This window comes from Phocoena phocoena, chromosome 8 (assembly GCF_963924675.1).
Source record: "Phocoena phocoena chromosome 8, mPhoPho1.1, whole genome shotgun sequence".
Classification (NCBI taxonomy): Eukaryota; Metazoa; Chordata; class Mammalia; order Artiodactyla; family Phocoenidae; genus Phocoena; species Phocoena phocoena.
In genome coordinates this window covers 61,261,426-61,288,791 of record NC_089226.1, presented here as the reverse complement: position 1 = coordinate 61,288,791, position 27,366 = coordinate 61,261,426, and the positions used below count along the sequence as shown (strand labels likewise).

At 43.1% G+C, this 27,366-nt stretch overlaps 1 protein-coding gene and 2 pseudogenes across 1 annotated transcript; 2 read left to right on the top strand and 1 right to left on the bottom strand.

Moving 5' to 3' along the window:
• The first annotated feature begins 1,900 nt into the window (after positions 1 to 1,900).
• On the top strand, positions 1,901 to 2,896 carry LOC136127385 (olfactory receptor 51I2-like; annotated as a pseudogene).
• An 8,955-nt stretch (positions 2,897 to 11,851) lies between these two features.
• LOC136127344 (olfactory receptor 51I2-like) lies at positions 11,852 to 12,860 on the top strand (annotated as a pseudogene).
• Positions 12,861 to 17,268: 4,408 nt separating this feature from the next.
• On the bottom strand, positions 17,269 to 18,222 carry LOC136126736 (olfactory receptor 51E1). Its single transcript, XM_065882106.1, has one exon. It carries the CDS (start codon positions 18,220 to 18,222, stop codon positions 17,269 to 17,271), a length of 954 nt encoding a protein of 317 aa, XP_065738178.1.
• Positions 18,223 to 27,366: the final 9,144 nt, after the last annotated feature.

Sequence of the window (27,366 nt, the reverse complement as noted above, 5' to 3'; positions counted from 1 at the left end):
TTTCAGAAGTCTGCCCTCTCCCCACTTGCTCTAGGAAGGCTTCCCTGATTCCCTCTGCCTGGGTTAGGCCAACACTACTAGGCTCACAACACATCATTCCATAGCCCCCACCCTCTACAAAAACTGGCTGCTCCTGCCAGATTCATCCTGGGGCCTGGCTAAGAGGAGGCTGTCTTCAGGAATATTGTCTTGGAAGGATTTCAAATGCAAATGGGCTGTTGAAGCAGATAGTCTTTGAAGATCATTTAAACTTGGTGGGGTATTGTAGAATCTATGAGTCTGTCTCATTTTCCCCCTTATTGTTTGGTTCCTCCAACCACTTCCTGGTTCCAAAAGCTAGTTCAACAGGAACCTGGTTCCTGAGCTTGTTCACTCCTCAGGGACCTGAGTGGAGTGACTCCTCTGTGGCTCAAGCCTGGCCTTCCCTGGAGATAGGCACTGCAGCTAAACATCCCAAAGACATCCTGGGCTCTTGCAGGATGTGGAGTGGCAGAACAGCTGGGGACAACAGCCAGGTTGAGTAACCTGGACCCTCAACACACCCTCTTCTCCACTTCCAGGATGGGTGGCCACCAGCACCTCATCCTCGACCATCCAGGTGGAGATAACAGTGAGAAAGGTCTGGAAGTCAGGCAGAAGAAAGAGAAATAACCAGTCTTGAACAACAGGAGACAGTAGTGCCATCTTGAGAAGAGGGGCTGAAGGAGGCTACCTTCCTGAGGGTCAGGAAGCTTACAACTCAGAGAAGAAGTGGAATCCCAGTCCACATTTCCAGGGAGAGCTGTCCCTCGTAGTCTCTGCAGAGAGAGAGTAGATGAGGGGAAGTGTCAAGTTCTCTCGGCATCTGGTATTCATTTTCCTTATTTATTATCAACCCATTTTATACTCTAATATCAAAAAAATTAATTTGGTTCATGATTTCTTTATTTCAAAAAATTTTATAAAGAATTTTCCTCTCTCTTTTGAATAAGTCCTTATCTCAAAAAGTATTTTTACATATCTTCAACTTGTTTTATCCCTCATAATTGTTTACAAAATATGTCTGCCCAAGTTCTGTGTTGGAACTTCTCTGTTTATTTGTTTTTGAATGGAATGAGTTCCATCAAGTTTTGATGTGCTTAGAAATAGTGTCTGAGAGAGAAGGGATGGAGGACTCCAGAACTACACTGTCAGCAACTTTACTTCACTGCATTTTCCTTAAAAGGCTTCTACCAGAATATGCACAACCCTCTCTGCTCCAGAGGGACAATGCTTGTTACCCTCCTAGAATAAAGAAAAAAAGAGAGGTCAGTCCTACTTTCAGAGTGAGTTGATTATGTTGGCTAGATATGACGTAACTGTAGACCCCAGGATTCAGACTAAAGCCCCTTGTAGTTCTCTGACCTATTTTTGGTGGATTTTTCATCTCTGCTAAAAGATATTTGTGAGGCTGTTTCCCTTACATTCTTTTATTAACCTACCTTTAAAGAGTTTTTTGTTTGCTTATTTACTTGTTTTGTTTTATATTGAGATTTAAAAGAAAATCCAAGAAAAACAGTTATAATAAGCCCATGCTGTCAACCCTTCAGGCTTCCACAGTATGTTTGCAATTTATTTCCATGAGGCCACTGCTTCTTGTTTAAAAATAGAGCGTTTTTTATTAGACTCTTTACGATCATCTCACATTTTTAAAGAAAGCACTGCTTTCTTCAATATGTGAAGAGATCAGCATTTCACATATGAAATGCTACTTTTGTAGTCAGTGGGTTTAAATTATACTTATTCTCTAGTTTGCTTTTAGATGGAGTACATTTTTCAATCTCTTTCACATTTCATATTTGCTGTTGTGTGTGAACCCATGTCACCTAATATCAGAGCTGGTGTTTTCCCAATGCTTTTGTCTTGTCTTATTTTTCTGCCCAGATTGAAGAGGTCCCCTCTTTCTGAAGAACTCATCCGTGCCCCAAGGATGCTCCCTTCCCAGTCCTTTGCCAACATCTTCTTCTTCCAGCCATCTGCTTTCTGAATGATTGGCATCAGGGCTGGAGGCCATTCATGGCTGGATCTCCATCCTCTTCTCCCCCACGTTCACTGCGGCCCTCACTGGAAACTGCCTGATCCTCTTGGCTGTGAGGAGGACCCCCAGCCTGTACCAGCCCATGTACTACTTCCTGTCTATGCTGGCCCTCATCGGTGTGGGCCTCACCTTGTCCACAATGTCCACCACGCTGGCTGGGCTCTGGTTTGACCATTGGCTCATCAGCTTCAATGCCTGTCTGGGCCAGATGTTCTTCTTCCACTTCTCTGTGGTGGAGTCCTCAGTGCTCCTGGCCATATCTTTTGACTGCTTTGTGGCCATCTCCAACCCCCTGTGCTATGCAGCTGTCCTCACAAACAATGTCATCATCAGGATGGGACTGGCCTGTGCTACCCTGTCTCTCTTCCCAGTGCCATTCCTACTTAAATGTCTGAACTTCTGCCCTAATAAGACCCTCTTATCCCATTCATTCTGTTTCCATCCTGACGTCATGAGAAGAGTCTGTGCTGACATCACCATAAACATCCTCTATGGGTTCTACGTGGTACTGTCCCCTGGGGGCATAGTTTCCCTGCTCATTGTCCTATCCTACACTCTCATCCTGCCCACAGTCCTGGGGCTGGCCTCTCCCAGGGAGCTCATCGGGCCCTCAACACCTGTGTCTCCCATATCCTGGCCATCTTTGTCTTCTTTATTCCAGGTATCACCATGTCCATGATCCACTGTTTTGAGAGGCACCTGCCCCCCATTGTACATGCCCTTGTTGCCTATGTGTACCTGCCGGTGCCCCCTGTGCTCAACCCCATCATCTACAATGTCAAGTCCAAGCCCATCAGGGAGGCCATGCTCAGGGTCCTGAGGGGGAAAGGTCAGAGTTGATGATGCAGGATGCCTGCAGGATTGGGACCCTGAAAAGAGTTTGGTAAGCCAAAAAAATAAACTTCTGGATAGCTCAAGTCCCACCCATAGTTTCATTTTGGGCATCTGGGAAAAAAAAATAGATAATTATGAGAGACTTTCATTTATTTAGTCTCTCACTTATTTCACATATATTTTCTCAATGTTAACTTCTTTCAGGTCCTATGTTAAGTACCAGGAACACAGAAATGAGTTGTAAATGGTCTTGCCCTTCAAACATCTCACCTTTGAATATATATGAAAAATACCCAAGGGGGACTTCTCTGGTGGCACAGTGGTTAAGAATCCGCCTGCCAATACAGGGGACATGGGTTCGATCCCTGGTCCAGGAAGATCCCACATGCCGCGGAGCAAATAAGCCTGTGCACCACAACTACTGAGCCTGCGCTCTAGAGCCCGCAAGGCACCATACTGAGCCCATGTGCCACAGCTACTGAAGCCTGCATGCCTAGAGCCTGTGCTCTGCAACAAGAGAAGCCGCCGCAATGAGAAGCCCATGCACCGCAACGAAGAGTAGCCTCCGCTCACCACAACTAGAGAAAGCCCGCGGGCAGCAACAAAGACCCAATGCAGCCAAAAAAGCCCAAATAAGAAAGTGTTTAATACAGTGTAGTAAGCTCATTGTTAAAGGTTTGTGCAGAATTCTGGGTAAGCAGAGGAGCAAGTTATTTACCTCAGTGTGCTTTGGCTTTCTCTACAATGGGAATATTATAATGTCTATCTTATAATGTTGTTATAAGGATCAAGGTGTGGAACGTAATGTACAACATATAGAAAATACCAGTAAAAGTTTTCTCTTGTTGTTATTGTATTCATCACTCATTTATTCATCAGAACCAATGTTTGATCTCTGGCTAATTTCTGAGACCTCAGAAATGAACCAGACTCAAATTTTTGCCTTCGAGAACCTCATAGCTTATTTGAGTAGAGAGAAAAATAAGTAGGCAAGTATGATGACAAATAATAAGTTATTGATGCAGGGTAAGCACAGGGATGTGTAAGAAAAAAAAAAAAACCAGTAGAACTGTCCGGTTTATGAGTTTTCTGGAGGCTCTGTCTGGGCAAGATCCTTTGAAAAATAGAGTATATTATGCAGATATGGGAATACGGAGTAGTTTGGGGCAAGTGGAGAAAGAGTAGGAGAGGATACTGCACATGGAGGAAACAGCAAGTTTGCTTTCTTAGAAGAACAAAGGGTTTAGTGTGATTAGAGAAGAGAAGTGGCAAAAGATGAGGCTGGAATAGAAGGCAGGGCTCAAGCAAGCAGAACTTTTAAAAATATAGTATATGCAAAGGGAGTTGGGTCTCTTCCTGGGTACAAGTATGGTGCCACTTCCAGTGGGTCATGCTCCACTATAAAGAGCAAATGGGATTTTGAAGTGAGATCTTAAAGGGATCTTTGTATGTTTATACAGCACTTACTATCTTCTACTTTATATTCTAGTGATAATGACTCCCATATCAAGGACTTTTTTTTTTTCCTATTTGTCTCCTAGAAGTAAAGGCCCAGCAGAGAATTTGTGCTTGGTGACGATTTGCCAGAGTGAATTTTCCAAAGACTAAAAGGGCAGAACCACACCCAGAAGAGAACTCAGTATTCTAGGTCTGCTGAAACTTTAGAGTTTTTTATTAAGTTGAAATAGGCTGTGAACCGATGGAAAGAATATTAGACTAGACATCAGAAGACTTAGATTCTAGTACTGACCTTGATATTATCTTCTTCCCTGTGTTCTTTTGAAAAACACTTTCTTAAGTCAGAGTATTAGTTTCTGCATTTGCAACATAGGGATAATAATACTTCCTTCATTCCATCACAGGAGGGATAAGATAATAAAATGAGGAAAAGGAATAACAAGGTTCTTGAAATCCAAAATAAAGTACATTTCTTTAAGCAAATATAGTTCCTAAAGTTTCATTTCTTCCCCTAGTTTTTATAGTTTGTGATGAAATTTAAAGAAAATATCCCCGTGACCATTGGTCAAAGTTCGGGGGACTACCCTTAGAGGAAATCAAGGTGGATATAAGAAGAGGAAAATTGAGAAGTTAAATGGCACACAGTTTGGCAAATGCCTTCTTCCTAAAGTCTAAAACTCTTAGGGCTGTATGTAAGACTCTTAGGTTGATTTCTCCCAGAAGCAAATTTTGAGACAAGACTTAATTACAAGTAGTTTATTCGAGAGGTTTTTCCAGGAAGTATTGTTAAAATAGAGAGAGAGAGAAGTAAGCAAACCAGTAAGGGTGAGTGATTGAACGTGTTACCTGTGTGAATAAGAGGGGTGAAAACTCAAGGAGTAATTTGGAAACACAGTGTAGAATATGCTTCAGTTATCACCACTGTGGAGCCAGGAAGGTGAGCTATTTACCCTTCCGTTTGTCATTGGCTGAAAGTTGCTCCCTAGCACTTCATGTCTGCCCCTGTGTGATGGAAAGAAACCCTCCAAGTGGGGACTCATAATTGGGATTCAGGAGGATGCTGTCGGGATAGAAAAGTGAGCACTGAGGGTTACGGGAGGGGTACTCAGTGTACACCATACTCTTCCCTGGCATCACTCTGATCACAGGTTTACACTAAGTTAACTGCATCCATCACTCATCCTTCACGGTGGTGGCAATTTCAGAAAGAGAAGGAAAGGAAAAAGATTTATAACTAAATGTATAGAGGAGCAATCTAGAGGTCCCATTACTCTGACTGGTCCCAAGGTAAAATTAATATTCATAATTTCCCTCTTTTACCACCCATTCTAGATTCCACCCTTTCATGGTCAGACTTCTTACCCAACAGCAAGCAACCCAGACCTTTTCCTTAAGGAAGGCGCCACCTTTATAAGCAAGTTATTCGTGTTGGTCTCTAATGTTAACAAGTCAGACATTCAGCAGTGGCAGTAACTAGATTTGCCTTGGGGAAAGGGAGTTTATTTCACTGGACTGTTGCTTACCCCCATCTCTGTCACCCTGGTCACTCAGTATAAGGGCCCATCATTGCAGGCACTGGGGTGAGGAGGGACAGAAGCTTGTTGGGCACTGGATGTGTCATCCTGTCATCCTGTTTACCTGGTTGTTCAGTGCTTCCTTTAGGATGGAGACTCTCTGGTGAGCATTAATGTGAGACATAGATTTGCACATTTTAGTTACATTCTCATATAGCCATTCACATATCTTCCCCAGACTTTTTCGTTTTCAATCTTCCAATATTTCTTCTTCCAGGCCTCCTCACTATTCTTCAGGACCACCTCTGAATAAAACTGTAGTGAGGCAGCACTATTTGTTTTACTTCTACCTACATATTAAGCCACTCCAACCGTGAATCAGGCCCAGCTTACTTCCTCCTCCGTCAGTTAGACATAGGGAAATCCCCATGAGACTGTAGGTACAGCTGAGGAAGAGGCATTGATGCAAAAGAGACAGGTGACAGGAAGTCTAGGCCACCTGTTTATGTAACTCACTTGTGCCTGCTAAACTTGTACCAGTATAATTCATAGTACTGTCCGTACTCACCCTTACGACATGGGTAGGCCTGACAATAGCCATTTAAAATAGGAAATTTTAGTCACATAGTCACTTGATGTCCCATGATCAAGTGTTTAATTCCTATTAGGGTCCAGTAACATTCCCATACCTGTCTTTTGAACAGAGAGGACTCTGCTGGAGACAGCACGGCCTTGCTCCAGAATCCTAGGAGTCTGTGCTGCAGCTCTCCTATTAGGGCTTTATGGAGACTTCACACATATTTATCTACAACAGGCATCATGGTTTTACCAAGTTATATGGCCCAAGTGACATAGATTCTTGCATCACAGACTAAACCTGCTGCAAAGCCCTCTCTTGTTCTAGGCCCTCTCAAAACTGACAGCCTGCTACACACCTGTTGAATTATTCCTAAGGGTATATGTGCTCTCTCTAAAATCCAAGGAAGACTAACAGGTGCTGTGCCTCTTTGCTGACAGCAGGAAGGACAAGGTGCAATAGCATGTCTTTTACCTTGGAGAAGGTATGCTGACAGGACACAGAACACTAAACCTATAAGAACTTCACTGATGTGTCAGGCGGCCTAATGTTTGAGGACTTTATCTCCCACTCCGTGATGTGTATATGTGTTACCAGGGTATTCAGAGTACTTACCACTTCCTGGTTTCCAAAACCTTGGTTAGTTATCTCAATATCCATGTCCAAACATCATGTTCCTTCAGTTCTTAAAAGCCCTTTTGGGGCTTCCCTGGTGGCGCAGTGGTTGAGAGTCCGCCTGCCGATGCAGGGGACACGGGTTCGTGCCCTGGTCTGGGAAGATCCCACATGCCGCGGAGCGGCTGGGCCCGTGAGCCATGGCCGCTGAGCCCGCGCGTCCGGAGCCTGTGCTCCACAACGGGAGAGGCCACAACAGTGAGAGGCCCGCGTACCGCAAAAAAAAAAAAAAAAAAAAAAGCCCTTTTGGTGAAAAGCATCTTTCCTTCTGTGACATAGGCATCGCTTCTTTTCTCATGACCTACTGAGTGTTCCATCTAGTTATTAGTCACAAGTAGTCTCACCCCCATGTTGGCTAACTCTGTCTCTTTCCAGAAAATAGAAAGATCCTCTTTTTCAAAATGAGGTAAACAGTACAGATGGGTCACTGAAGCATGTCAGTGAACCTTTTGAAAGCATGTCTTAGAGAGGGCTGGGCTAGATAACCAAAGAGTCTCTATATTCCAGAGTTCTGATGGCTCATGTCTCTAATCTCCCTGGGTCTTCCTTTCTCCTGAGAGCTCCCTTCAGCCTCCTCCATCTTCCTTACCCTTCCTTACCCTCTCATCACATGTTCCCATCCCAGGGGTGAAGCTCAGCAGAGAGTAATTTCTCTGTGACTCAAAGCTTGGTGTCCCTGGAGATGGGCTGCATTTCCCTGCAGCAGCATGAAAGGGGAGTGCCTTGGCTGCAGGGTCTTCCTGGGCTTCTATAGGATATGGTACAACAAAACAGCCTGGGGAAGCAGCCAGGGTGAGTAGCCAGGACTGAGTGAGACTCAGACCCTTCTCTATGCCCAGAGTCCTGGAGGGCACCTCTTTTACCTCCTCCTCTCCTCCTCCAAAATAAGAGTCAAATAGAAATAAATGACAGAAGGCAGAGGTAGCAGAGAAATATGGACACAGGGGTACTGAGTATCCTCAATGGTAGTTTCATATTCTGCATAAGGGAGAGATCAAGGAGAATCTCTTGCTGAGGCTTCTGATTCGCTCAGAGAAGGGCTCAGAGTCCCAGACTTTACTTCTAAGAATGACGCCTATATTAATGATCTGAATTGGTAATGGTTAAGGATACAGAATCTTTTCTGGGCTGCCATTCTAGAAAAATAGAAATGTTCGTGCTTGGCAACACCCAAGTATAGTCTGCAAATCTCTCTAGTAAAATTTTCATTCATTCATTCATTCATCAAAACAACCAAATTCCCAAGATATGCCATACATTGTGCTGAATGGAGCCTTATCAATATAAATCAGAATTACTGTTCTTGGGAGGCTCAAGCTAGCTGAGAGGAGAGAGAAATCAGAAATTACCATGTAAGCGACCGAATGATTGAATGGGGTTTCTAAGAGACATGAATGAACAAGCAGGGAAGAAAGAAATGGTTGGGTGTGGGGGAGGGTTGTTTAGCAAAAACAAAAGGTTAGGAGCAAGAAAACCTTAGGGCAAGGGTATTTAGAGGAGGGGAAAAAAACAGAATAAAGAGGTGGGAAATTAAAAAATAACTCTATTTCAGGACCACTGGATCTTGCAATCATAGAATGCCAGAATTAGAAAGATGGATAATCTAGTCCAGTTCCCTTTTACAGGTGAGGAAATGGAGCAGCATAAGGAGAAACTAACAAATTTTTAGTAAGCCTGGCACCAGGGTGCAATCTGTGACAAACAGATTTGGAAGAACAAGGTATTTTCTGGCAAACAGAACCAAGATTAGATCATTCTACACTCTCTCCTCACTAGACACTTGACTTCTCCAAGCCTCAGTGTCTTCACTGATATACATGGAGAAAGATCTGTCTCACGATGTTGTTTCAGAGTTGAGGGAATTCATTGTTCATCAAAACTTGACTAATTTCTAATATGTGTCTTATATAACAAGCACAACTCAATGATATAGTGGCATAGCTGGGTCCAGAAATCTCTTCTCTAATTCTCTACATTAAAATGAGTTGAAATGCATCATGTCTGTTTCATGCTGTATGATAGTTTTACTCCAGCAATTACAAACCATGGAGAGAAAACCAAGGGTCTCTGCCATTGCAGTTGCCCCAGAGATGCTAGAGCCTTGAAGGAATATACATCCAAGTGACAGTACAGAGCTCCAGCTGAATGCACTGATGGACTGGCCTAGAGAATGATTAAGAAGTTCAGTGGAGCAGGGATATGCCAATTTCAATGCGGTGCCTTAGGAAAATTGAGCTGATTAAAGCAGTTCAAGAAATCTGCAAGAGGAGGGGACTGGTGGAGAGAAATGATACCAGCCAAGCAGCCACCCTAAGAAAACCATAAGAGAAATGATGAGATTATGAGCAATTGAATTAGGGGCTGAAAAATGGGAAGGAGAGCACAGATGTAAGGCATATTGGGCAGATAGAATGAGTTGATGAAAAGACATCCATTATCTTTAATTCTATGCAGATCATCCAATGGTAAGATTGTAAGTACACATAATGTCTGTGAGAGCCCCCATCACACTTCTCAAAGCAGAGTATGGATAGACCCAAATACTTGAGATTCATTGTTGACCTGTTATAAATTCATTTTTTCACGCATTTAACCAAACACTTCATTGGAAATTTCTTCTATGCCCAGTCATCCATAAATCAAATATGTTTCTGATTCTATGATGCATTATTGTCTGGGAAGACCTCAACCACACTCTTCTTCAAAATCAACCACTGATCCTAGTATCTGGAGGATAAGGAAACAGAAACTTTCTTTTATTTCCTCTCTTTCATGAGTTTGTAGATTTGATTATTGATTCTGTCATTTATTTATTCAAACAAGCAAATATTTGAGAATCTGCTCTGTTCCAGGCATTGCACTATGCAAGAGCTATGTGTCAGCAAATAAAACCATATGGCTGATCTATTCATGGCTCATACCGTCTAGCAAGAGAGAACAAAAGATTTCAAGGAAAGAAGCAATCATAAAATTATAAAATGTGTAGAATGGTATAAAGGAAATTAAGAACGTGTGGGGTAAGGATAATGGGCTCTGGGCACCTACTTAGTGAAAGTCATCCCAAATGGTCTCTGGGAAAATGATACTTAAGATCTAAAGACTGAGGAGTCAGCCATGAGAAAAGCAAACTGAGGGATATTGGATGAACAGGAAAGCCCCAAAGTGAAGAAGTAACTTGGCTTTTTTAATAAACTGAAGTAAGGTCAGTGTGGTTAAAGAATCCTGAGCAAGCGTTAGTCCGTTATGTGATAAGGGTGGAGAGTTAGGCAGATACAAGATGATAGGAGTTGGGAGGGATAAACTGGGAGATTGGCACTGATGTATACACACTACTGTATATAAAATAGATAACTAATAAGAACCCTAATAGCACAGGGAACTCTACTCAATACTCTGTAATAGCCTATACGGGAAAAGAATCCAAAAAAAAAAAAAAAAAGAGTGGACATATGTATAACTGATTCACTTTGCTGTACACCTGAAACTAACACAACATTGTAAATCAACTATACTCCAATAACATTTTATTTAAAAAATGATGGGTCAATATCATCATATGTCATCATATCACAAGCATTTTATCAGAGTGCACTGGGGAATGATTGGAGGGCGTTAAGCAGGGGAGTAACATAAACCAGTCTCTTTCCTGAGCCTCAGTTACATCATCCCTAAAGTAGGGATAGTAATCCCTTCGGGGTCTACATCACAGGATAATCGTGAAGATTAAAGGAATAATATACAGTGAAAGATTTAGAGATATACAACATGTTAGACAATAACAACAAAAATCATGTCTGTGGTGCTTTGCACTTCAGATAATTTTTCACATACTTTGTCTCATTTAAGGAAGAGGTCACAGAAAAGAATATTGGATTTGGAATGAGAGAGACTCAGATTCAATATCCAGGACTACAATATATGAGCCGTTCATTCAGAAGTCAGCCACTAGAGTTGAGTCTCAGTTTCCTCATCTGTATAATAGGAGGGGGAAGATGGCCTTGTCCAAAGTCTCTGTTGATTCTGAGATGGAGAAATTCAGTCAAAAATGCTTAAGTGCAAATCAATTTATTATACTCAAAAATGTATCATACAAGAGCAAGAAAAACATGTGACCTTAGGAAGACCTGGTTTCAGGAAGTGCAAAGCCATCTCCATGGGGGAAAAAAAGCAGCTTCTCACTCTTTCAGACACTCTCTCTATGGGACTACAGGAACTCTCATCTTTGCCTCTTTCTGCATATCTGATTCAATGATCCTTATCTCTCTCCAAACAGGTATTCTCCTTTTCTCCCTATGCACATGGAAATAACACATCCTCAATTTGGCCAACAAGTAGACAATGACCAGTTTCTCTGAACTCTAATCGCTGTTTCCTGCAGAGAAATTTCATTTCATCAGCTCATACCAGAGCTCAATGTTAAGGATGATGAACTTTTGCAGGATAGATAAAATAATGTAATAATGACATGACTCTTAGGGCCCAATACTGTGGCTGAGAGGGAACGGCCTTAAAAAGAAATTTATGATTTTTATAATAAAGTGAGAAAATCTAGGCAAATGCATTAACATGGTATATGGAATATAATATAATAGGGAGTCAGTGAAGATTTAAATTGTTATCATTATTAGGTTTTAAACATATTGGTGAATAGTATAACCAGTTATGGAATTGATTTTTAGAATTGGGATTCAATACTAGATTTTTCTTTCCTATCATCCTGGATCCTCTAAGTGTCTGCCCAGATTGAAGAGACCACATCTTTCTGGAGACCTCATCTATCCCACAAGGATGCTCCCTTCCTGGTCCTCTGGCAACATCTCCTTCTTCCAGCCACCTGCTTTCCTGATGATTGGCATCCCAGGGCTGGAGGCTGTTCATGGCTGGATCTCCATCCCCTTCTCCTCCATGTACACAGCAGCCCAGCCCTCACTGGAAACTGCCTGATCCTCTTGGCTGTGAGGAGGAACCCCAACCTGCACCAGCCCATGTACTACTTCCTGTCCATACTGGTGGTCACCGTTGTGGGCCTCACCTTGTCCACAATGCCCACCACCCTGGCTGTGCTCTCGTTTGACCATTAGCTCATCGGCTTCAATGCCTGCTTGGTCCAAATGTTCTTCCTCCAGTCTTTCTCCATGGTGGAGTCCTCAGTGCTCCTGGCCATGTCAGTTGACCACTTTGTGGCCATCTCCAACCCCCTGCGCTATGCAGCTGTCCTCACAAACAATGTCATCATCAGGATGGGACTGGCCTGTGCTACCCTGTCTCTCTTCCCAGTGCCATTCCTACTTAAATGTCTGAACTTCTGCCCTAATAAGACCCTCTTATCCCATTCATTCTGTTTCCATCCTGACGTGATGAGAAGAGCCTGTGCTGACATCACCATAAACATCCTCTATGGGTTCTACGTGGTACTGTACCCTGGGGGCATAGATTCCCTGCTCATTGTCCTGTCCTACACTCTCATCCTGCCCACAGTCCTGGGGCTGGCTTCTCCCAGGGAGCTCATCGGGCCCTCAACACCTGTGTCTCCCATATCCTGGCCATCTTTGTCTTCTTTATTCCAGGTATCACCATGTCCATGATCCACCATTTTAGGAGGCACCTGCCCCCCATTGTACATGCCCTTGTTGCCTGTGTGTACCTGCCGGTGCCCCCTGTGCTCAACTCCATCATCTACAATGTCAAGTCCAAGCCCATCAGGGAGGCCATGTTCAGGGTCCTGAGGGGCAAAGACCAAGGCTGATGTAATTATGAAATATCGCAGGGTCTGGGTACCATAAAAGACACTTTCTATAGCCTCATAGGAACCTGCTACCCTCAGCAAACACTGAAAATTCTTAGTCTATGCTAATACAGTGGGAAGACCATCAGGCTTCTTCACGATACAAATGGATGTTCACCATTTACTTTGTACTAGAAGCAGTGCTGTGGATTAAAGACTGAGAAATATGTTAAATATGGTCATTTCTTTATAGAAACTCACAATCTTGTGCCAGGATAAAGGCATGTAAATACACAGACTGTAGACTTACACATACCATAATAAAGTTCAGTGCAAGAGATTACTAGGGACTGCAAATCCGTTCTTGCCAGAACTGTCCTGGGAAGATTGGATGAACCTCTACAAAGGGGAGAATGTTTTTTATTTCATCTTGAAAAAATATATAGGGTTTTTCTAGGCAAATTATGAATTAACAAAGAGGAAAATCTAGGGCAAAAACACATGAAAAAGGCATTTTTAATTTTTTCATGAAGTTTTATTGAACAAGTGAATAAATAAATGTGTTGATCATGTGATATGGTACCACCCACCTCAGTGCTAACTCTTCTTATAACCCCTCTCAGGAATGTCCTTTTCTCCAAGAGGTCCCCTTGCTTGACAGATTCCATAATGAAGTCTGACACTGACAATTGCATCCTCTTCTATAACCCCATTTCAGATCTGCTCCAGATTATCCACACCCTCATTCTTCAACTTTGTTAGAGTTAAAAGCCCTACATCCTTGTTGGCTCCCTTAGGAAGGGAAATGGCAAGTTCTGCATCAGCTTCATTCCCTTGGGATCAAATCTAAGATGAAAAGCTGAGTTGCCAGGGGAGTGGACAAGAAGTTTGAAAGTACTTTGTTTAAGAGATGAACAATGAGTATCAACTCTGAAAGCCTAAACCAATGTTATAATATAATCCTTTCCCAAGTTCAGATCTGTCTATGTCAAGAAGGCCAAAAAAAAAAAAAAAAAAGGCGGCGGCCAGACATAGCAGAAGGCAATGACTCTTCACATGTATGTCTATTGCACCCAAGGGAGTCTTATCTCAATGTAGTTAAAGGAGTGATATAAGATACCTTATTATCTTAAATAGATACAACTCAGAGGTCTCACTCAAACCTTTCTGAACCGGAAATGGTCCAGTTCTAAAGGTCTTTCAAGAAGTCTGGGAACACTGAAGAGGGAATACTTCTTTTGGCCTGACAAAGCATAAACAGCTTCATTTAATAATGTGTTACTAAAAAGAAAAATGACAAAAATCAAATCAGACAACAGAAATAGAGTGAAACAGAGGCTTTAAAAGTACATAAAATCAATGAGAGACACCAAGTAAAGTAGCTGAATAATATGGTATGTGGAAAAATTAGAGATATTATACTGGAAAAGTAAGATGGGAACAGGGGGGAAGGAGGCTACTGTCATTCTGAGAAGTGCAAATTTTTATGGGAAGTAATAAAAGATCTCTGATGATTTTTAAGCAGGGAAGTTAATCAGAGCCGTGCTTGGAAAAACTCCTATAAGCTATGTGGGATTTAGGACTGATACAAAAGATGTTTAAGGCAAGGAGACCAGTGTGGAGATTTTGACAAGTGTCCAAGCAACAGGGGAGTATCTTGACTAGAGAATAGCTAGTCAGAATTGAGAACACAAGACATGTTTACGAATCATTTCTAGGTAAAACCTAAAAAAAATGAGTAAGGGACTTGCAGATTGAAATTTCATATTATGCAGACTTCTCTAGGGCCCAACAAAGTTCCAATAGCTGAGATGGTGGGGCCAGAGACGAGAATATCCAAATAAAGGAAATGGGGAAGGTAAAATGATGCCCATGTAAAATGTATATGATGAAGGTCTTTAAACATACCCTAACTTCTAGCCAAATCTCCTACAAGAGGCAGCCTTTTCCCCTTATCCTAGTTCTTAACTCCAGGCTCTTCTGGATGACCCAGTAAGTGTTTATGAAGTAAATGACCAGATATAGTTTTGTCTCTGTATATGGCATTTAGTACTTATTGAGAAACACAAGAAGGTGGTGGTGGTGGTGATGTGTATGTGGATGTGTGTGTGGATGTGTGTTTGTATTTACATTCACCAAATGGTTAATCCATTTAGGATCAAAACCGTGAAACTTTATCCTGAGCATATAAACTATCATAGACTTGGAATCCCTTTTGAAATCTAAGATAGTGGCAGCATCCCCAGGAAAAGAAAACTATATGTGTCTGTCTGATTTATCTCTTTATTATCCACCTATCTATGTCTCCAATGGGATTTCAGACAATATAATACAGATACACACATTCATCATATGTGCATACAGAAGCATGTACACAAACACTTATTAAAAATCTGGAAGAATAAACACCAAAATGCCAACAATAATTTTTTTAAGGTGACAAGTTTATTGGAGTTTTTATTATATTTTTATTTATTTTATATTTTCAGAGTGTCTAAGATTTTTGTTTACAGTGGTCATATACTGGTTTCCTAATATGAAAAAAATCTGTCTCTTTCTCCCTCTTCTCTCTCTTTCATTCTGTTTCTTTCTTTCAATTTCAATGTCAAGGCACTATCAGGAACTGGGATGACCCTCCAAATAGTTCAAAGTGACCAAAGCCAGCAATGACTCTAGTTTATGCCCTATGTTCTGCTGGCCATCACTCACCTGGGCATAGCAGGTTCCATACTGCTCACAATTCTCATCTTCTGGATTCCAGTCCAAGAAATTAGATATGCTCTTCCCATATCCTCTGTACCAAGTAGTCCTGTGCTACTAGCTATAGCTGGAAAAGCCTGGCTGGCCATGTGCCATGCTCTCTACTATACTACCTGCTTCTCACACTTACCTACCTCTCTTTTGGATGGAGATCTCATTCCTCCCCCATTCATTCCTACTGTACTCCTATAGTGTCCATACCCTTCCTTCCCATTCTGCTTCTTCTGGGAGTGCTGTGCTTGGCTTGTAGGGCTCCTGGGTGGGCCTCTGGAACCATACTCAGGCTAAGTACAGCTATCAGGGATGCAGTCTTTACTGAGCTCTCCTATGGTCTTGATCTCTGAGCTTTGATGCTGTGGGCATTCCCTGAAGGGTAGCTCAGAGCCCTGGGAATACATGGTGTTCACTTATATACTCTATTCACTTTCTGTGGACCTATGTTTGACTTAGCCTTGCTTCCTGGCTAGCCACCCGGGCCACTGGCCCTACTCAGTCTCACAATACCTCCTGCTCTTGACTCCCTGGTCTATAACCAACCCTGCTCTTTCTGCCATGAGCTTCTAGGTTTTCTCAGCTGCATCTCTCCATGTAGTGTCTCTCCAGATATCCAGTGAATGTCCCTACTGTTAATTATACTATTTCCCAAACTAGCCACTGTTGGGGAATTACCCAAACATACTCCTGTTGCTACTACACAAGTACAATGGCAAATAGGCCAGGAACTATTGAGATTAAAGCCATCAGCAACATTAACAGGAAATTCCTAAATACAATACTGGATGAGTGAGAAAGGAACTTAAATACCTCCCCTAGAAAATGCAAGACTCTGGAATGTCTAACTCACTATCCCACTAGTCTAACATTCCCTCCTCACAATATGGGATTGGGCATCAAAAGACAATTTTTTTTGAGCCTGCGTGATCTCATTGAACATCAGTTCCCCCACTGGTACAATGGGGGTAACTAATCATATTCCTGCCTAAATCAAAAGGTTGATAAGAAAATTGGAAATGAAGGAAAAAGTTTCACAGTCTATGAAAATGCTCAGAATACAGTATACCATCTTTCATTAATGTAGATAAATATAATCTTTTGTGAATTTACTTTCAATCCTTTCTTAAGGATTGCTACTCAGAAGAAAAGAAATTATTTTTTCTCTGTGGTCATTTTGAAGAGGGAAATCCAGGTATGTCTCCTTTCCTAAGATCCAAAATGGTAGGGCATTCTGAAGAGGAAATCATGGTTTTAAGCCAGATTATCTAATTGTATTATATTCTCATATTTATTTTATTTTTGCCTTGCCTAAGCCTTTGGTAAATGTCTTTTAGAAATATCACCCTTATCTCAGAATGCTAGAAACTATCAGTGCAAGCAACCATATGAATTTTTTGGACTTGAGAATTGGACTGAATGGTTAAGTGGGAAGTAATAATCCTCCAACCACAACTACCTCAAAGAACTAAAGGGTAAAATAATATTGAAAAGTAAGGATTGGGAATATACAGTTCTGCTGCCCCTACTCAGATGGAAATTCTCCAATGAGTTTCATCTTTGAAGGATCAGTTGTGCTTTCATTAAGAATTCTTTTCCTAATACTGTCTTCCAAAATGTTGAAATTAAAATCTGAATTGAAGGACTTCCTGTGAAAAAGAAGTTTGATCCCTGACACCTAGGGATCCGAAGTGTGGGTGGTCACATGGAAAAGACGAAGGATACGCTGCCGGATCTCCTTTGTCTTCACTCCATAGACAATAGGGTTGAGCACGGGAGGAACAAGCAGATAGGTGTTGGCCATGATGACAGGCAGGAGGGAGTCATGCCGCTTGTCAAACCGGTGCACCATAGACAACCCAATGAAAGGTACATAGAATATGAAAACAGCACACACATGAGAGACACAAGTACCAAATGCCTTTGCCTGGGCTTCACGTGTCAAGCCCAACACAGTCTTGAGGATAAGCAGATACGACAAGGAGATAAGAAGTGAGTCCAGGCCAATGGCAGAGATGATGACAATGAGGCCATAGATGATATTGACGCGGATGTCAGCACAGGCCAGCTTCATGACATCTTGGTGTAGGCAGTAGGAATGGGAAAGGATGTTGGAGCGGCAGAAGGGCAGATGTTTGATGAAGAAAGGCAGGGGTGCCATAAGTGCAATACCCCGTACCACAGCAGCCATGCCGATCTTGGTAACACGAGGCAATGTTAGCACAGTGGCATGGCGTAGTGGGTGGCAGATTGCCACATAGCGGTCAAAGGCCATGGCCAGCAGCACCGTGGACTCCATGCCAGATAAGGAGTGGATGGCAAACATCTGTAGCAGACAAGCATCAAACTGTATGGTAGTGGAATTGAACCAGAAGATGGCCATCATTTTGGGCATGGATGAGGTGGAGATGAGGACATCAAGGCCAGAAAGCATGCAAAGAAAGATATACATGGGTTCGTGTAGGCTATGCTCCGTCCACACAATGTAGATGATTGTCAAGTTACCTAGCACAGCGATAAAGTAGAGGGAGCACAATGGGAAGGCCAACCAGAACTGAGCTTCTTCCAATCCTGGCAGGCCTATTAGAATGAAATATGTGGCACTGGATTCGTTGCCACTGGGATCCACCATAGTGAAGATGCTGAGCTGAGACCAATGCCAGGCAGGTAGAGGCTGGAATACAAAGATAAGCCATTGTCAGATCCTCCAGAATTCCACTGCCATTTTTCTTTTCCTCCACCCTGATGTCCTGTTCTCTGACCAGAACTCCAACTTCATTGCCTATCCAAACTCTGATTCTATTCTAAACTCAGCCTAACTATCCTTCATAACTCAAGGCCCAAATGAGCATTCATCCAGTCTTTCTTACTAACCCCACCTCTGAAGTTAATTCTGAAAACAAATGAAATACTAAAGTAAAAATTCTAAGCATTCTAAATCTTTTAGTTCACCAAGGATAGGTTATTGACTAAGTACACATCAGACTTAGATGATAAAAATTCCCATCGCTTCTATCTTATCCTACTTTATGCTCCCCTATGCTAAATACCCACTGTAATTCTAATTATATCATTAGACTATCATTAAGACTAATCCCAGTCCAATGTAGCAATACTCTAGTAACATAGATTAATGCTGAAATCTAACCTTATCACCAATCCTAATGACCTCACCAATTCTAGCCTTAACCCTAACTTTAACAATAACCTAAGACTTAACTCTAGTTGTTATTTAAAACTTAATGTAAAACGTCATACACCTATTTTATTATGATAACCCTTAATTTAATTTTAAAAAAAAGACACTAACTTCATCCTGAACTCTAACTCTACATTTCACTCTTGCCCAAATGTCCACCCAAAGTCTTACACTTGTTCAGACTGCCCAGATTATATCATAAAAGGAACAATGACTGCAATGAATGCCAATGGTGTCGCACTCGGATTCCCTTCACCAAGTCAATGCATCTATGTCCCATTTGCAGTGGGTGTTGAGTACTAAAGACTCAGAGTTCTCCCTTTATAGAGAAAATTTTCCTTGATCAAATGAGAGGCACTTCACCCAGGAAGTTATGTTATCCCCACCAGAGCCCATCTAGAAGTCAATGAGTGCCTAACACAAAGATACAAAAGGCCAGCCTTCTTGTCTTCAGGTGGGACCAAAGCTGTGATGTAATGTGTGCTTCAGAGCTTCTTGAGGAACCAAAGCTGAAGCTGGTCTCCAACTGAGATCACAGCCTCACATAATTTTCTTTCCCTGCTCTATCCTATTTCCCTCACTCATCTTCTCATGACAATATATCCTTTAAACAAGAATTTCTACCTCAAGCTCTGTTTCTAGGGGACCCACCAGGCTTAAGAGAGTGGGACTGACACAGAGGACTAAACCTGAAAGATGATGGCATTAAAAGCACTGGAGGAACAATCAATCCTATACCAGGGTTCCAATATCCTTGAATCTGGCTATTAAAGTGATGGATATAAGTACAGATTGCTGAGGTGGGAAATGTCAGATTTGAGTTTTCTCAGATTATATCTCTCCGTTGAAACAATTACAGAGTTAACTAACTTCCTCCCTTTTTTCCTTTCCCCCATTCACAAATATTCACATGCTCCTACTAGTTATTAGATTATATAATTGTAGTTACACACACTATATATGTGTATGTATTCTCTCTCTCTCTCCATATATATATATATATATATATATATATATATATATATATACAGCTGTCTCCTCTTCCCATTAGGAAAATAGTGACACTTATCACTAGGGTATATTTAAGATAATTTTATCTTGGTAAGAAAAAAAGAAGGGTTAGGTTCTTAAGATCTGGCCCTTGACAACTGGGGTAGGGGCTTCTGCACGGGCTACCAGACAGCAGTTGAATGCACAGAAGAGCTCATGGGCAGCATCAGGAGGGGCTTACACCATTCACTGGGCTCAGGATGTGTTGATGGTCTTTGTTCCACTGTTGAGCTGTCACCCAGAGGGTCCCTCAGACCAGACACAAAGGAGAAGACACTGGGAGCATGAGTTTTAGAACAGAGAGTGACAGAGTTTAAACAACTGGAGGGAGAAGATATAAGGAGCCATGCTTAACCAAGAACTTCAGGCTAAGAGGCCAAAGTCTTCTGTGTCACTTAAGTCTTCTGTACTGACCTCTCCGTAGCATATGACACTGTGATCAGTTCCTTCCTTCTTAAAATTTCTCCTTGTTCCTTCTGCTTCTCATCTCTCTCTGATCACTAGTTCTTGGTTCTTTCTGGGTCTTCAGCCTCCTCCACTTGACCCTTAAGCATACTTTTAAATGATAATGCTCTCAGAATTTTATCCTCAGATCTCTTCTCTCTATATATACTCTCCCCGGGCCATCTCATCTCCTTCAGTAAACCCATTATTTACGTATAAACTATTGATTCCCAAATCTACTTGGGAAGGCCTGAATTATCTTTTGTGATCAGATCCATAATTCTAGTCACTGAAAGAGTCCACTGAGTTGTCTCTCAAGCACATCAAACTCTCCATGTCTGAAGATCAAAGTCTTCCAGAGGCAGTATTGTATAGCTTAATGTTAAGAGTATGAGCTCTGAAATCGATCCTGGATTCAAATTCCAGTCAACAACTCTGTTAGCTGTGTGATCTGGGGTAAATCATTTAACCTTTCTAAGCCTCAGTTTCTTTATTGTTAAAATGAGGATAACAGTCACTGCCTAATAGAAGTCAATGTGAGGATTAAATGAGATGAGTGTAATGCTTTTAACACAATGCCTGGAACAAAGTAAATATGCAAAAATTTATATCTGTTGTTGTTAACTGTTTTCCTGTAGTGTTTCTTTTTTTCTATTAAGGTGGCCTAAACAGACACACGAGCTAAATACCCTGATTCTCATGGCCACGACCCTAGTGTTAACTTTGTCATCGGCACAATCCCAGTAATCTTCTGCCCACATGAAATCAGGTCACCATTTATTGTTTAAAAAATACCTTTGTAAGCTCCAAATTAATTCTGGAATAAAGACTAAACTACTAGGGTGGGACAAAGCTCTGTCTTTCAGCATTCGGCCCTAGTTTCTCTCTCACCATGGTCCCTATGCTCCGGGCACACTGGAATACATGCCATTTCATAAATGTAGCATTGATCCCATGCCTCTGTGTCTACTTGTCTTTTTTGCTTCTCTTCCCTTTGTCATGGCCCTCCAAGATCTCCCTCCTTAAGTTCCCACTGGGCAAAATCTTATCTTCCACATCCTGGTTTACTGTCTCTTTCCTATGCACTTTCCTAAGCCTCCTTCCCTTGGGTATGATTAAATGTTTCCTGCTCCGTACTCCCAAAGAAATTTGTTTAGGTCTCTTTTTATGCATTTACCATCCTGAACTGGAATTATTGCTATGTTTATTTCCCACTAAATTATTAATTCCTTAATGTCAGGGACCCTATCATATCGATTAATTAGTGTTTAGTTACTGTTGGTTGAAAATAAACATTATATTATAAAAGGAGTTTTATCAAAAGAAGAATTCCTCAATAAGTGTCTAACAAGGGTAGCACAGCCAAGGGGTAAGAAAGACTGCCATTTGTCTGAACTATAGAGATTTTTGAGAAGAAATGAAGACTGTTTGGAAGGTTAGGGCGTGGTGGTCATAAGTTCAGAACAAGAAACTTTAGAGTCAAACAGAAAAGACCTTTCTTACCCAGGGAGCCAGAGGGCATGAGAACGGGCCTGTGCAGAACAGGGCAAGTGCAAAGCCTTGGCTCTAAATAAATGCAAAGTGGGCATGCAGCATAGTCTGTGCCCAAGAGAGGGGCTGACCTAGGATCCCTGACTGGAGACATTAGCAAAAAGGCTCTAGTGCTCCAGAGGGCCAGATATCAATACCATCCAGAAATTTTACATGGACAGGCAAGGCAAGATGGGCAATCCCCAGGATAAAAATGTGCTGCCTTAGGAAACACACTGCGGAAGAATCATGGGTTGGCACATTCAACCCTATTACCTAGGAGGGTAAAGTGATATGTGGAGCAGAACCCTGGGACTAGAAATGAGAGTCTCGGGTCTAAGTAAACGCAGAGGACATTAATAACCTCATTGTGTTGCTGCAAAATTAATGAGGTCAGGAATGTCAAAAGATGTCATAAAACAGCATCACAGGGTACAAAGCACTTTTTTTCATGTTTCCATAAAAATGGGGAATAAGGTCTCTGAAAATGTCTGAAGTTTCCAAAAACTTTTTATCCCCTTTCCATCTGTCACCTTAACCGCCACTTCGCCTCAAGCACACACTTATACACACACACATACTAACTAGCAGCCAGTCTCTCACAATGGCAAAGACTAAGCACTGAGATGAAGATACTGAAACACTGAAGCACAAAGCTGAAGCACTGAGATTCAGCCGGCCTGGAAGGGAGGCACGTCCACAGCGCGAAGTGGGCAGTTCTCACTGGAGGTCAAATCAGGATGGACCTCAGAAGGCAGCAGCAGGAGAGAAATGAAGGAATAGAGAGGGGAGCCAACCGGAGGACCCAAGCATCACCCTTCAGACTGTCCAGCCCTGAAGCACCCTAATCTCCCACAGTCCTGCCAGCTGACTACCAGCCTGAGCAGCTTTTAGCAATTAGAACCATAGCACACACTCAGATAACATTTGGAAGCTCTGAAGGAAACTGGAGCGAAATCACTCTATTTTGAAAACAAAACATAATCAAGGAAAAATAAACAAAGAGAGGGGTCTTTTTCTTTATTAGAAAGCCTGCACTTCCTTAACCCCCAGGGAGTAGCCCTGTGCTTGAGATTTTCTCTGAAAAGTCACACTATGTTAGCAAGTCTCAGGAAGTTTCTTGGAGAACTGTGAAGAACATCTTAGCCCTTTCTTGAGGATGGGGCATCAGGAGCCTCCAGTGATACAGAATAGAAATCTACGTTGAGGCCTTCAATCCTCCCCATTCCTTCCCCCTAGCCTCTAGGACTCTGTCCCCCAGTGCCCTCACAGCCCTCATACCAGCCCATCCTCACATTCTTTCCCAGAGCTCTCTGAATGCCTTCCATCTCAGACACGTGTGGAAAAGCAGTCAGGGATACAGACCCATAAGAACAATGAGGTCACTGCCAGCATTGATTCTATTGTTTTTATGATTGTAACAGAAATCACTGAATACCTACAAAATGCCAGACACTATATAAATATTATCTAACCCAGGAGCAATTCTGCATAATAGGACTTCTATGTATCATTTCTACATTATAGGTGTAAAAACTGAGTCCCCAAGAAGTTAAATAATATTCCCAGGGTTTAGTAGCTGACTGGTAAAAGAGATATTTGACCTAGACTGTTCAATTCCAACACCTGTACATTTTCCCTTTAACCGGCTTTGTGTCGCAAATTCTGAAAACAAATAAAATCTGCCCAAGAGGCAGGGTAGAAGAAGGGCTTGGTAAGTAGGACACCTGGCCCAGCTAGACTCTTGGAAGGGAAACCAAGAGTGCAGGAAAGAGGACCCTCCTGGACTGGGACTTGGGTGCTCTCCCCTTTTCAGCCCCAACTCCTCTGGCTGTGACTTGGGAAGGGCCCACAGTGGAAAGTAAAAAGGTTTATCCTCTACTGAGTACTTTCTTCTCAAACAATACAGGCCTCTCATCAACCTGTCAGGCAGGTAACATTAATCCCATTTGACAGATAAGGATGTTGAGGGTTAGTTAGAGCTCTCAGCATCAAATCCATGTGCTTTCCAATAGGCCAAGCTACTGCCCTGCCCCTTTCCCAGTTTCCTTTTGAATAAACCAACGGTTTTTAAGGATTATTTCAATGTTAATCTCCAAAGAATCCAAAATTTTGTCCAGAAGGCCTCTCTAAGACTCAGGACACCTGACCAGGTCTCCCCACTTAGGTTCAGTGGCTAAACACACAGAGTGTTCCATGCTGAGAGCAGTGGGGTAGGGGCCTCTGGTGCCCCTGCCAGCCTCTATGGGAACACCTGGAAGAAAATGTCCTTGGAGGGAAGCCCAGGAATACCTGGGAACCTCTGGCTCTTACTCCCAGGCCCAGAGAGGGAAGGCAGACCTCAGGGGTGATGCTGTGGCTGGCAAGGATGATCAGAGCTCATCACTCAATTCATGGAGAGGGAGCCCTTCTCTTAACACTCCATGAGGGTGCTGGCCCCAGAATCATATCCACCCCAAATCATCTGCATCTTCTCTCCCTCGTACCTTGCTTGGATTTGATAATGTGGTTGAGCCCTTATAGGGCCTTGGCCATTCTTTTTAGAATGGCCACGAGGAGATTGGAAAGATGAGAGATTGCAATTTCTGACTCACAAAAAGCAGTGTGAGGTTCCCACTCCCACTCTCCTCACTCAAGTCAGCCTGGCCTCCAGAATCACCCCCAGGCAAGCTCCCGGGGTCCAGGGCCCTGCTGATCCATTTCCCAGGTAGAACCAGAGCCAATAAGATTCCCACACACCTTCAAAGTTTGACCTAGTTATCAGGGCCCTTCTAGGCTTCTCTGAGTGTTGCCTACATGCAGTGGAAAAGCCTGATCTGGGACTTTGATTGGTACACTGATTTCTTTTTTTTTTTTTCCAAAAATTATTGACTGAATGACTACGCCAGACTCCGTGCTAAGCGCTGGAGATACTGAAATACAGAGTAAACAAGTCATGGTTCAGGCCTCCAGTGGTGGGGAGACATTGAGACAAATATGCAGCTATCATAACATGTTGTGATAAATGCTAGGACAGGGGTAAGTACAAGAGCCTCGGGAACAAAGCAGACAATAGCTCACCAAGTTATCAGGCTCAGAGGGCTTCCCTGAGGAGGTGACATCTGAGCCAAGACTTGCAGGGCCAGTCACAGTTAAGCAGGCAGGGTTGGGGGCATGGGGACAGCAGCATTCAGTGAGACGACAAAACACATTGAGCGCCTACTATGTGCCCAAAACTGGAGATAAAACAGTGGATAATACAGGAAAGATCACTGCTCTCATGGAGCTCAAGAACTAGGACAGCCATAACAGAAGGTAAACAAATAAGTAAGAACATTTCAGGTAAAGATAAGTGCACTGAAGATAAGACAGAGTGATGGATAGAAAAGGACAGAGGTGGGGCACCCTTATTTGAGACAGCGGGTCAGTGAAGGCCTCTCTGAGGCAGTGATATATGAGCTGAGAGCTGGGTGATGAGAAAACACCAGCCATTCTAAGATCGAGGCAAAGAGTGTTTCAGGAAGAGGAGGCAAGAGAAAAAGGTCTTCTGCTTTGGGGGTTCCCAGAAGGAAGAAGGTCAAGGTGGCCCAAGTATCAAGAGCACAGGAGAGTTGTAAGAGATGAGGTCAGAGAGGAGGGCAGGGGCCAGATCGTGTAGGGGCTTGCAGGACATGGCAAGGAGCTTTGATTTAATTCTGAGTGACTTGGGGGAATTTAAGCAATAGACCTGATCTAATTTGTTTTCAAAAGTGCATTCTGGCGAACGTAAAGACCCAGAGAGCAAGAGAACACACGCTGTTTGAAAAGCTGCAAGTGGTTCAGTGGGAGGAGGGGGGTGGGAGGTTAAACGAGTGCAAGGCAGGGGCAGTCGCAGTGTGGACACAAAATCCACTTTTTAAATGGGCTGAAGACTGAACCCTGATCCTAGACACAGACTGGGTCAGCATCAGAGCCCCGGGAAGATTGCTAAGTCTCAGTCTCAGCCACAGCCTGACTCCTGATGCAAAGTACAACATGAGCCTGGACCCCATTCAGAGCCCACAACCCAAACAGAGCTATGGTCTGACCCCTGATCACAAAGTGAGCTTTGACCGCACTAACGACCTGAGTGGGACTGGCTGCGTTCTCACACTGAACCCCAATCAAACTCTAGCTCAGTCCCAGCCCCATCTGTTCTCTGCCCCCATCACTTTCATTTAGGCCAGTTCCCGCCAGGCTCTACATGGGCACCCCAGTAAACCGATCACTAGAAAATTTCTTGAAAACTGCCGAGGAAGCAGCCAACACCACCCATGCTTCCCTTCACCACACGAACATAGAAATTGCTAAGTCTGTCTGTCCTTTGAGTCAGGGGCCTCCTTTACCTCCCCGGTTCCTACCCCTGGACTTCTGGTTCTTCCGGGCCTGGTTTCTCATTCACTCAGCAGGTCTAATGAGGGACCCCTAGCTGCAAGAAACCCACACACCCGGACTCACCCCCAGTCTCCTGCACTCACCTCAACTGCACTGAAAGAACGTGTGCCCTTTTCTCCAGGACTCTTCCAGAAGCAGTCTGGCAGGCTGCACTGAAGAGCAGCCCTCTCTGTCTCCACCCCCTCCTTTGAGCCTCCCACGTCAGGCTTTTTTATTCTGTCATACCTCCTCCCGCCTTTGGCTTCTCCCTGCTGGGGGGCAGGGTGCTGCCAGAGGGTCTATCAGCAGGTACCACTTGGAGCCAACTGTGGGACTGGTGTCCTTCTTGGCTTCTGTGTTCTGGGAAGGTGTGCTTGGAGTACGGGGAAGGAGGGGCAGTGGGTAGAGGGGTCTCTAGAATCCTCCCCAGATGGGCCCTGTGCCAGCTGGGATATTTCTGCCAGTTCCCATGTGAAGTTAGACAGAGTGAATGAGTGAGGAAAGGCTAGAAGAAACTCATGTGTGTGGCCATGGCCTTTGCGAGGAGTTTTCTCCACGTTTCTTACTAGGCTTATCAAACTCAGCCAGAGGAAAAGCAGGATGTACTTTCAGGGGGACCCCAAGATTAAGTGCCAACTCATTGCCTTCCTGAAGCTTTCCCTGACCTTCTTTCCATTGGTGGTGCCGCTTGGGTCCTTGCTGGGCCTGGATCCCAATGGACCCACCTGCTTTTCCCCAGAGCTCTAGGGCTGCATCTTCTTGGTCCCCCAGACTCTGGGGACTGTCTCTAGCTAACGCATAACAGGGAGCCCTGGGGACCATGCCTCTGCCTTCCACTCCCTGGCCTTGAGTTCCTGAACTTCTTGTTGAGGAAGGAGGACGTGGTTTCCTTAACCCTCCCTTACCTCCAACCCCAGCCATATAAGACATCTGTTTTTCTCTTAAGGGCAAAAATAGTGAGAGGACATTTTAGAGAGTTAGAGAACAGTTTGAATGTGAAACGAAATACCTCGCATATTTAAATGTTTTTAAAAAGTCTATTAATAAAGCAAAGTAAATTTTAGTTGGTTTCTCCTCATGTTTTACTCATCAGTTTCACAACTACAACACAGGGCATGCTGATTTAAACTATGTAAAATTAGACAGTGTCAAATCAGGCCATTCCAGCTCAGACCGCATCAA

Coding starts and splice junctions, on each gene's coding strand:
- LOC136126736 (XM_065882106.1), bottom strand. CDS start 18,222: ATGGTGGATCCCAGTGGCAACGAATCCAGTGCCACATATTTCATTCTA.